This window comes from Phocoena sinus, chromosome 1 (assembly GCF_008692025.1).
Source record: "Phocoena sinus isolate mPhoSin1 chromosome 1, mPhoSin1.pri, whole genome shotgun sequence".
NCBI lineage: Eukaryota > Metazoa > Chordata > Mammalia > Artiodactyla > Phocoenidae > Phocoena > Phocoena sinus.
In genome coordinates this window covers 109664503-109677112 of record NC_045763.1, presented here as the reverse complement: position 1 = coordinate 109677112, position 12610 = coordinate 109664503, and the positions used below count along the sequence as shown (strand labels likewise).

The 12610-nt window shown below is 36.6% G+C and overlaps 1 protein-coding gene across 4 annotated transcripts in view; it reads right to left on the bottom strand.

Annotated features, from left to right (window-relative positions):
- The window catches only part of VPS45 (vacuolar protein sorting 45 homolog), a 74406-nt gene that overhangs the window by 22552 nt on the left and 39244 nt on the right, over positions 1 to 12610 (bottom strand). For 3 of the 4 annotated variants that reach the window (XM_032629942.1, XM_032629932.1, XM_032629924.1), the window contains exon 14: positions 5430 to 5561. The exons of the other annotated variant lie outside the window; for it this stretch is intronic. In XM_032629942.1, coding sequence (XP_032485833.1) covers positions 5430 to 5561 — 132 coding nt within the window. The remainder of the gene's footprint in view (positions 1 to 5429; positions 5562 to 12610) is intronic. 4 annotated transcript variants of the gene reach the window in all.

The following is a 12610-nucleotide window of genomic DNA, read 5'->3' as shown; positions in this document are numbered from 1 at the left end:
GGTCTGGGATTTCAATATGTATTAAGAGTTGTGAACTCTTAATTACTTAACAGTCTAGTAATACCCAAGGTAATCCACATTCATCATGAAAATTGAGCCTTTCCTCTAAAAGCTGAAACTGTTGCTTTCAATTACTTAAGCCTTTACAATAACTGGACTCTGAAATACAAATTGCACTATCTTCTTACTGATAGTGAAAAATTTCACTATTTACTTATTGCTGGAGGCTATATATTTATGAAAGTAAATTAAAAAAACCAGATTTTGGAACATTTATGTATCGCAAACATTAAATTTTTTCCAGGTTGTTAATTACCATAGCAACACCCTCTTCCAAAAAATTTCATTGATCGGGGACCACTGAACAATCCCATTCAAGATTTTATTGACCCTTCTATTGCTTAAGGATATCTGCTCAAATGTAATTTAGTGTACTGCTTAGCATATTGTTAAGTCAGACAAAGAAATACTGAGCTGGCTAGCTGGGAGAATCTAGTATAAAGCTTTTACAAAGCTGCCTTACTTTTTTTTTTTTCCTGCCTTTCTTAATTTTATATTAAAGATTATTTTCTCAGGACCTGGGACACTAATTTAAGGAAAAACCTAGATGTTTTGGTTCCTCCCCCATTTTTAATAGTAAAATGCAGTTTTATTCACAGTACTATTAATTAGCCAAACACATCTGAAAATATATGCATTTTTATTTCTAATATGACTAAATTACAAAGAAATATATAAAAATCTTTGCCAATCTAGCTTTCCATCTAAATCCAAAGTATTTTCAAAATTGAGATACAGATGTTTAGTTTTAAATGTCTAATGTTTCAAGTTAAACAGAAAATGCTATAGTTCTTAAGTATGGGCCATGGGGCTACAAATACTCAATGGGAAATATTAACTCTCAGAAAGATCATTTAAAAGTGAATTAGTCCTTCTGAATTCTGCTATTAAAGCCTATTTAAAAGCAGATAATTATATATACAATCATGAGAGAACTCATTTAGATTAAGAAAATAAAATCCATTATGGCTATCTAGTAACAAAACATTTTGAACACTAAATTATTAAATATTATTTAGAGAACAATACAGTGTCAGGCATTCAAGTAATACTTATGAAGGAAATGCACAGTGATTAAAAGCATGGACTCTGGTTTTGAGTCTTGGTTCTATCTCTTAGTAGCCATGTTTACTTGGGCAAGTTATTTAATCTCTCTGCCTCAGTTTCCATATACAGAGTGGAGATAATAGTACATACCTTATATGAGGATTAAATGACTTAATATATGTAAAGTACTTAGTAAAGTTCCTAGCACATAGTAGATGCTCAATAAGTATTTATTATTATTATTTTTTTTTTTTTTGCGGTACGCAGGCCTCTCACTGTTGTGGCCTCTCCCGTTGCGGAGCACAGGCTCCGGACGCACAGGCTCAGCGGCTATGGCTCACGGGCCCCGCCACTCCGCGGCATGTGGGATCTTCCTGGACCGGGGCACGAACCCGCGTCCCCTGCATCTCAACCACTGCGCCACCAGGGAAGCCCTATTATGATTATTTTTATTAGCAGCAGCAGGAACAAAGGGAGGAACTTGCATAAAATAGTAGTGATAGTATTGTGTCACTCTGTGCTCAAAATTATTCAATGGTACCCCCACAGACTACTGAATTAGGTACAAAATCCTCAGTCGGACATTTTAGGATGCACGGTTAAGCTTCCAAATACTACCTAAGAGTTTTCAAATTAGAGTAAACTTCGCATAATGTCACTACCATTTTAAACTTTTCCAAGATCATAACCACACTTATACTTCGATTTCTGAAATCAAGGCCAACTAGATAAGGCGAAATTAAATAAAACACATAGAAATGCTGGATAAAAAATGACATACATACTTTTAAATGAATAGCTTAACCTCTTAAGAAATTAAGGGAAATCTCCAAGAGTCATCACAAAAAGGGAACCAAAATTTAGGTTGATAAGTATAAACCAATGCTTGTGACTACCCAATAGATATATGCCAATGTTCATAATATGCCAATGTTCATAAACAAGGGCACTGTATTTTAACAGCTGCAGAGGGTCAGGAGACAGGGCTTAGGCCTCAGTAAGAAAGGGAATTAGAATTAAGACTCTCGCATAATGTAGAGGCCCTCACTGAAAAGAGAATAGAAAAAACAAAAATCTTCTATTTGCACAGGAAGATCACAAGGAAACTTGAAAATAAACCAGTATAAAGCTCTGCATGGTTCAGGAACCCTTTAGTACAGAAATTAACATTAAAAAAAGTTCTGAACTGATAATACTCTTTGGGTACCTGGCCTAAATGAAAGACAAACTACACAGAAGAGATATATCTTCAACTTAGGCTCCTCTTGAGTCCTGTGAGTCTTCTTTAAGATAACTCGTAATACAAAATTACATGCAGAAATGAGCCATCAGGAGCTAATGTCAGCAGACACAACAGCAGAATTAGACCTCCAAGTACTTCAGATTATAGAATTAATGTGGTTAAAGAAAAATTTGAAAAGGATTTGAACACACGAGAAGAAGAAATTAATGAAAAATCAGGCAAGTTTGAAAAAGAAGCAAATAGAAATTACAGGCATAAAGATACTACCTTTGAAATTAAAAACTGAATGTACAAATTAAACACAGATTATACATAGCTGAAGAGAGAATTACTGAACTGAAATACTAATGTGAAAAAAAGTACACAGAAGGCAGCACAGAGAGATAACAGGTGAATAATATAAATAAGAGGTTAAGAGACATGAAAATAGATAAATGCCTAACATATAGCTCCCAGGAATTCCAGAAGGAGAGAAAAGAATAATTGGGGAAAAAATGCAATATTCAAAGAAATAACAATTGGAAAATTTCCAGAAATTATGCCAAACATGTATTTTCATACTAAGTAGCATAAATAAAAATAAATCCACATTTAGATATGTAATACTGAAACAAGAATACCAAAGACAAAAAGATAATCTTAAAAAGAGCCAGAGAAGAAAATATTGCCTACAGATGAAAAACAATTGTATCGAGAGTAGACTTCGTTAAGAAGTCCACTAAGAAGCAACAACTGAAAATAGTATTCCCTTGTCTTCTTTTTTTGGGGGGTGGGGCCACACGGTACTGGCATTCGGGATCTTGGCTCCCCAGGGATCGAACCCACGCCCCCTTGCAGTGGAAGCACGGAGTCTTAACCACTGGACTGCCAGGGAAGTACCAGTATTCCACTGTCTTCTGATTTTTAGTGCTGAAAAAAACTATCAACTTTAAATTCTAAACTTAGCTAAACTAAGATATTTTTAGACAAAAACGTCAAGTTGACCAGAACCCGAAAGAACTACTAAAAGAGGTTCTTTAGTAAGAAGAATACTGGATCAGAAATAAGGGCCAGGAGGAAGAGGGGGGAGAGGCAAATATGTAGGTAAATCTAAACAAATATTGACTATTGAAAATAATAATGATTCATTTGGGGATTATAAAAACAAAGTAGAACCAATATGCTGGACAATGATAGCTTGTAAGTTGGGAGTAAGGTGATTAGAGATTTTTCTAAGGATCTGTTTGTGAGAAAGGCAGAAGTAGATTAATTTTAACCACTGTTTCTTCATTCATTCAACAATTATCTTTTACGGACAGGTAAAACTAATATATAATAACAGAAGTCATAATAGTTATTATTTTGTGTGGAGTTGTGCAAAGGAGGGGACATGAGGAATAAGGGAGGCTTCTAGAGATACTGGTAACATTCTATTATTTGATCTGTGTGGTGGTTACATAGATGTAATCAATTTGTGCTATTTCATTGCTTATCATTTGTATACTTTTCTGTATGTAATGAAGTATGTACACGTAATATTTCTGTAAAGTTTATAAAATGAAACTACTGCATAGTTTACACCAAAATAAAATTTTGATAGATTATAAATATATAACTTTAAATACAAGTCCTAAAAATAATGGAAAAAATAGAGGTTAGTATTTATATAATCTTGACTGGAAAGAACTTTCTAAGCATGACATCAAAGGCAGTAATCACTGGTAACTTTGACTACATAAAAGTAAAAAAAAAAAAAGTTTTATACAACAAAACACTGTGAATAATATAAAACAAAAATATCAAATAGAGGAAAATATATTTGCAAATATATTAGAAAATGGTCAATATCCTTAATTACACAGATATAATTCTTGCAAAGAATATGAACTGGCAATTCACAAACAGAAATATATAAATGGCCAGTGAGCTCTGGAAACTGACAAAGAGGTTAACTAATCTGCCTAAATTCATAAAAACAGTAAGAGGGAAATATTCAAATCCAGCCAATCTTACCTTTCAATTAATATTTGTTTAATGAATGAATGATTATATATTTAAGACTATAAGTGTTTTTATCATAGACTACAAAATGCAGGTTATAAAACAGAATGTACAATGAGGCAAATAATAATACAAAGTGAAAAAGTACACAAACACCTCTAATGCCTCTCTGTGTATCTATATATACATGGCTCAGCATGGATCTCTCAGGGTCCCCAATCATTAAATTCAATTATCTGTCTTTCCTACTCTTAGTTTCCAAATGAATCTTCCTAAAATACTATGACCTTCTTGTAATTTTATTGCTTAAAACTTTCAATGATTCCTCATTTTCTACACAAGAAAGTAGAAAAAAATTCCTCAGCATGGAATTCAAGACCTTCTACAATTATGGCATTCAATCAACCTTTTCACTTATTACACACATTCCAGCTAATTGACTACTTGCTGTTCTTTTTCTATGTATGTCGCCTATGGTTTTCTGTAACTTGTTCATGTGGTTAAATCTGCCTAGAATGTACTCTCCCTCCATATGTCCATTTTTTATCCAAGGCTCAGGTTATACACTATCTTCTCCATGAAACATTTGCTAGTTTCTCTTAGCCACTCTGAGAATCCATAGCTCTTTTACATCTCTCTCCAGGCACTTATTTTCTTATTTTTTATGTTCTATCTTTCCTAATAGACAATCACTTACTTGAGGCAGGATCTTTATCTTCTTCATCTTTGTATTCTTCTTACTAAATATTTACTGAATGAATGTACTTAATCAACAAAACAGAAAAACTCACAGAATTCAATAGTATTATGTTTGGGTATCTTTAAAATGCCAGTCTGTTTCTTGAACATAAGAAACAAAACTGTTAACAGTGAAGATTGGTCATTACTCTCCAGGTCTTTGACCCAATTAAGTGATTTATGAACTTAATAGAGTATACATGCTTCATCTCACACAAACTCTAAATTATTCTATGAACTGATGCATTTTGGTCTACAGCAGTTTGGTCAGCACTGACCTTACTTTTCCTACATAAAGGGAATTTAAGCCTTCCTCTCTGGGAAAGCAGAAAGAGTTACAGGACTGAATGTTCTCCCTTACCTTTTCGTGTTATGCACAGTGGTTCCCCCCAGGACAATCCTCACTCCAGGAGTGGTACGGTTCAGGTTATAAACTGTTAGAGCCTCTTCATAGGTGGCTCCTCCAATTATAAACACAATGATATCCTGAGGTCTACAATAATGAAGGAAGTTAATATCATAGGATAAGGGGGAAAAAAGGCAAAATTTGCTGTTACTATCATATACACAGTTTTAATTTCTGAATCTTTCTTCTTTGGTAAAGGAAGCAGAATTAAAGCAGAATAGAATAAAAGGTTTAAAAAAAGTTTTAATTATCTGAAATTGGCAGGAAACAGAGCAGGAAATGCTGAATAGTGATTTGCTTTCTGTTTATGAGCGGATGTCATAATTTCTGTGCTGTGGATTTCAGAATAGCACAATAGTGTTTGCTGGAACCAAATGTAGGAATATTCTTTTATATTCAAGAGGCTGAAGAGTACTTCACTGTGATATGGTATCAATATAGCAGTAATTTATGCTTGTACTACACATCTCCTTTCACGTATAAGCCCTTCGTCAAATACTTAGTACAGTGTCATTAACAATGGCTTCTGTCCAAGGACCTCAAAGTATTTTGGAAAGTACTGGTATATTTGGATGTCCCCATAACACGGGAACAAGAAACATTTAGTATTTTGAGTGCAAGAAAAGAATGGGATACATAAATTAATGGCGCTTCTAGAAATCCACCTCTTCTTAAAATCTTTGTTCCTCAATCCTTTGATAAACCAAGAAAAAGAAACCATGGAAACAAAAAACCGGTGGGTGTAGTTTTGACACTGGACATGCTGACGCATCAGCTCAGTCACTAGCCTCATTTAGGTTGCACTGCATAGTTTTATGGTGCTTCAATCTTTATCAAAATAGCTTTATAACAAAAGTGAGTGGTCCTCCTATTAGATCCTTCTGAAGATATGAACAAGAAGGAGATCACATTATTTTCAAAACTGTTAAAGTCTGCCTTGCTTTTCTTTTCTCATGCCACCAAGAGAAGATAAAATTATTTAATCTTAGTAGGCAAATAATTTTGTTAAATCACTTACCAGCCATTATTTAAAATGACATCAAGCAGAAGCAACCATTTTGGAGGTTATAGCAAAAAACTAAATAGAAATACCTTTAGTCAAAGGATGTACATGCTTATGTATAAATCATGGAAAGAAACCCAACAACCAACCCTACATTTCCTTTCTGTTTGTCTCTCTGCCTCTTTCTAAAACACCTTGAAGGAATCACTAACTGAGAGAGTATTTGTTCTTGTGGGACTTCATGAAAACAGAATCAGATGTTGTGGCTATTTAAAAATGTTCTGGTGCAGCCACTATGGAAAACAGTATGGAGGTTCCTCAAAAAACTAAAAATAGAGTTGCCATATGATACAGCAACCCCACTCCTGGGCATATATCCAGACAAAACTATAATTCAAAAAGATACATGCACCCCTATGTTCACAGCAGCATTATTCACAATAGCCAAGACATGGAAACAACCTAAATGTCCACTGACAGATGAATGGATAAAGAAGATGTGGTACATATACACAATGGAATACTATTCAGCCATAAAAATGAATGAACTAATGCCACTTGCAGCACATGGATGGACCTAGAGATTATCACTTACTAAGTGAAGTAAGTCAGAAAGAGAAAGACAAATACCATATGATATCACTTATATGTGGAATCTAAAATACGACAGAAATGAACTTATCTATGAAATAGAAACAGACTCACAGACATAGAGAACAGACTTGTGGTTGCCAAGGGAGGGATGGGGGATGGGGGAGGGATGGACTGGGAAGTTGGGATTAGTAGATGCAAACTATTACATATAGAATGGATAAACAACCAGGTGCACAAGGAACTATGTTCAGTATCCTGTGATAAACCATAATGGAAAAGAATGTATATATTTGTATAACTGAATCACTTTGCTGTACAGCAGAAATTAACACAACATTGAAAATCAACTATACTTCAATAAAAAAAAACTTAAAAAAATAAATGTAAGAATGTTCAGATAATCTCTGAATTGCAGAGATACCAAACAAAGGCTCCCAAAAATGAAGGGGTGGTTATTTTGCAATTGATCTAGCAGAGTCAATTATGACATTTCTATGTGAACTTGGGACTTAAAATCATGCCTTTGAAATGCTACATTTTAAGACAAGGTAAGCTTCATTTGAATCTACCCACCTGAAACAATGTATTTAGCATCATGATGCTTTAAGTGTTCCATAGTGTTATATATTCTGCAATCATTTTTTGTTACTTTAAAATACACTGTTTTGGGGAATTCCCTGGCAGTCTGGTGGGTGGGACTCTGTGCCTCCACTGCAGGGGGCCCTGGTTCCATCCCTGGTCACGGAACTAAGATCTTGAAAGCCATGCGGCATGGCCAAAAAAAAATAAAAAATTATAAAGTAAAATATCTGTTTTTGACTAGATAAATGTTTACACATGGTATAATATAAAAAAAGGGCATATTGTTAAAAAAAAAAGTAAGTTTCCTTCTCACCTTAGTCCTCTTACACCCCAGTTTCTCTCTAGAGGCAAACACTATTACTCATCTCTTATGAATATCCTTTCAGAGAGACTATCTATGTGTATATACATATATTTACATATTTACATATTCATATTATAAGATACATGCATATGTATGTATATATTTAATATATATTTTATATACAGTCTATAAACTGCATTTTATATATAGTTGTGTGGACATACTATGCATTTTAAATTTTGGTACGTATCTCCAAGGTGTTCTACAGATGTCATTCTATTAGCAATTCAGGAAAGTGCCTATTTTTCCACATCCTGTCAGTACTGTGTATTATCAAGGCTTTTGGTCCTTTTAAACTAAGTTGATCACTTGCTCCTCCTCAATACTTTCTTTACTTGGTTTCCAGGACCTCACATTCTTTTGGTTTTCTTCTTACTTCATTAGTTGACATTTTTCAGTGTCTCTTCATGGTCTCATCTCATCTCCCTGATCTCTTTATTTCTTTTCTTTTTTTTCTTTGGCTGTGTGGGGTCTTAGTTGCGGCACACAGGATCTTTCGTTGTGGCACGCTGGCCCTTTGTTGTGGTGTGCAGGCTTCTCTCTAGTTGCAGCGCACGGGATTCTCTCTAGTTGTGGCATGCGGGTTTTCTCCCCCTAGTTGTGGTGCGAGGGCTCCAGAGCGTGGGATCTGTAGTTTGTGGCGCGCGAGCTCAGTAGTTGTGGCACGTGGTCTTAGTTGCCCCGCGGCGTGTGGGATCTTAGTTCCCTGACCAGGGATCAAACCCACGTCCACTGCATTGGAAGGCAGATTCTTTACCACTGGACCACCAGGGAAGTCCCTCATTGAACCTCTTAATGGTAGAGTGTCCAGAACCCATTCATCGGTCCTCCTTTCTTCTTGATCTACACTTACTCCCTATATCTGTGTAATGTAGTAGCTACTAGCTACGTATGACTATTTAAATTTAAATTAATTAAAATAAAATAAAAAATTCAGTTCCTCAGTGGAACCAGCCATATTTCAAGTGCTCAATAGTCACATGTAGCTAGTAGCTACCTTATTAGATAGCACGGATATAGTACATTTCCATCATTGTAGAAAGTTCTATTGAAATGCACTTCCCTAGATGATCTCACCCAGTTTTGTGGTTTTTAAATACATTTATCTGCTGATGACTCCCAAATCTCTATCTCCAGCCCAGACTGCTCTCCTAAATGCTAGACTTAAGCATCTGTCTAATCGACATTTCTACTTGGCTGTTTAGTTTATTTCTGAATTCGGCATGTCCAAATCCCTAATCCTCTCCCCCAGGCTTGTTCCACATATAGCTCTCCCCATCTTAGTGGATGGCCAACCTATCTTTCCACTTGCTTAGGACAAAACTTTGGAGCCATCCTAACTTCTCCTTTATGGCTGCAGATATAGTGAGAGGAAGAGAGGGAGAATCTTGAATCTTATAGGCCATGGGGGTATCACCGAAGGGTTTTAACAGGTTACTATGATCAAACTTGCTTTTCTGAAGGAAAATCTTGGCAGCTATGTGAGAACGAATTGGGGGTTGCTGGTGGGAAAACCTGGAGAACAAAAGTCTACTGTAAGACTTTTGGGAAGATGTGATAAAAGTTGGAACTAAAGAAATACCAGAAGTGGAGGGGAAGGACTGGATATAGAAGACACAAAAAATGTAGACTCTTCATTCAGTAGCTGGTCAATGATTAAATGTGAAGGATGAGGATAAAGGAAGAATCTGTGATAACTTCAAGTATTCTGGTTTTGGTGACTAGGTATAGTGGTTTAAGTTTGAGAACAAAGAAAGCAAGACTGACTGAATTAAGACAAAAACATGCTGTTTTTGAGATACCTGTGGAACATCCCAATGGAGATGTCCACCAGACATCTGGACATTGAGACCTGATGATGTCCCTGAATACAGGTGGCAGCTGAAGCCGTGGGAATAGACGAGTTCTACCTAGGGGGATCATGTAGAATGAGAAGAGAACCAAAAGACAGAGTTTGGGAGGAGTCTTTAACATCTACAGGATAAGCAAGAACAGTAGCTAGCAAAGGCAATTGAGAAGGAAACTGTCAGAAAGGTAGGAGGAGAACCAGAGGGAGAGGCCAAGGGACAAGTGAGTTTGAAGAACAGAATGGTTAAGTGTTAAATGCAGTAGTGAGGTAAATAAGTGAGGACTGAAAGAGACCACTGTGCACATTCCTGCAATGTGATTTTGCAAGAAGAGTTTCAGTGTATTATAGTGGAGCAAGAAGCCAGGATACATGGATTGAAGAGGTGAGAAGTGAAGATAGCGACTTTATCCAAGAAGCTTGACTGAAGAGAAGACAGGTTAGAGGAGAATCCAGGCTCAGGGGCTTTAAATACATTACTTAACAGGAGAAACTTGAGTATGCGTGTAGTCTGTGGAAAAGTAATTAGAGGAAGACAAGCTGAAAATACAGAAGAAGGAAGGAGGGAGAGGGAGAAGAAGAGGGAAAGAAAGAGAGAGAGGAGAGAAAGTGGAAATAATTACAGAAAGTGCAAGTAATTACAGAGAAAGGCTTCCTTCAATGATGGTAGGAGTCTAAAACGAGTGTTGGCAGAGAGGTTAGTTCTGAATTGGAAAAGAGGATGTATTTCCTTTAGAATGAAGGAAGGAGATTAGGTAGATATATGTAACTAAGTTTACAAACATGGGGGCTAGACACTGAGGGAGCTAATGTCTGACAGACTCAATTTTTTCCACTGTGAAGCAGGAAACACTGGTGTGGGTCAGGTGACTTAGACATTATGGAAAACATTCTAAAGTGATGTAGTGAATGAGACAAAGAGAGAGAACTACTAAGTTTGACTGAGTATCCCTGAACGCCCAAGTGAAGTGAAAAACAGTGAATTTGTAGTGGCCCTAATCTATAATTTGTATGATTTCCTCTAGTAGCACAGAGAAGAGATACAAGCCTTAAGCCTAAATTATTAATCCAATATTAATCTGGTGCTTTAGGCTGCAGGGAAAGAGGTTCTTTTTTTTTTTTTTTTTTCTTTTCCCCGGTACGCGGGCCTCTCACTGTTGTGGCCTCTCCCATTGCAGAGCACAGGCTCCAGACGCACAGGCTCAGCGGCCACAGCTCACGGGCCCAGCCGATCCGCGGCATGTGGGATCTTCCCGGACCGGGGCACGAACCCGTGTCCGCTGCACCGGCAGGCGGACTCTCAACCACTGCGCCACCAGGGAAGCCCGAAAGAGGTTCTTTATAAACTTATAGGAAAGCATTACCACTGTTCACGAACGACTAAAATTTTCTATACTATCAAGGTTTTTTTCCTTCAAGTATTTGCCTCCAGTTACTGGCCAGCTTTTTCTTGCTGAAAAAGGTCATTTGCTTAGGACGAGTTGTATAATTGTGATAGCAATAGTTTTCTACCAAGTATGATAAACTCTCAATTCTTTGGGGACTGAATATTCAGGCAAAATACAGGTTCTTGTCTTTTTCTACATCTGGTATGTGTTGTTTCAATTCTTACTAATATTTCTACAGAAGGGGAAGGGGAATATGAACATCTAAAACTCAAGTTCAGCTCTTGTCAGGATCTTTAGGGGTGTATTTCATAAGAAAGAGATCAAATAAACTACAATTGGTTGTAATTTTAAAAACTGATATGAGTCCCTGCAACTTTTACCATAGTACTACCCTCAAGAATATATACTAAATTTCTAAGGATATATATTTTTAAATCTTCCCACTATATTGGTTCTAGAGGTACCAATGATCTGGGATAATAGTGGCTTCTGAAGTGCAGTCCCAACTGGTTTAATATTCATTAAAGAATGAGTTCTTTGGGAAAAAAAATTCCAGTGTTATAAGAATGTGCCATCAAGGAGACTGAGGACACTCTACCAACAGTTTGGTCTGTGTTGTAACTATCTAGGGTCAGCCTAGGTGGAAAACAGGAGGAAAAAAAAGGCTGTTACGGTATTCAGAAACAATAAAATCCTCAAACCTGAAATGAGTTTTTTTGCCAGAAAATGAGTATTTTTTACAGTAACATTCCATAAGCAGTGCTCTTGATGTTGAGGGACAAATCTAGCTTGAGACCCTTTATGCAGCTTATCTTGAGTAAATACTCATGAATTACACAGAATACTCCATTAAGAAGAAGGGAAGCAGGTTTCTCCCTTACAGGGGTACAGTGACTGATGAGAAGAATTAGACAGTAACACTTTTGTTTTGAGCTCTTGATCTGGTAAGTCAATTTAAAAAGCAGCTAAGGGACTTCTCTCTGGTCCAGTGGGAAAGAATCCGCCTTCCAATGCAGGGGACGTGGGTTTGACCCCTGGTCAGGGAACTAAGACCCCACATGCCACAGGGCAACTAAGCCCATGCGCCACAACTACTGAGCTTGCGCGTCTCAACAAGAGAGCCCACGTGCCGCAACTAAGACCCAACGCAGCCAAAAATAAATAAAATAAAATAAATAATAAATAAATCTTAAAAAAAAAAAGAAAAGCAGCTGAGTGGAGTAATAAGGATCACCCTGGAAAATGATGTCGCTTTTCCATAGCTGCCCTCTGCCTATCACCTGCCTCTAGAGTATATATCTTCCTTATGGAAAAAAAAAGGCAAGAACTGGGAAGGAATAAATTCAAGCAGGTTTCTAA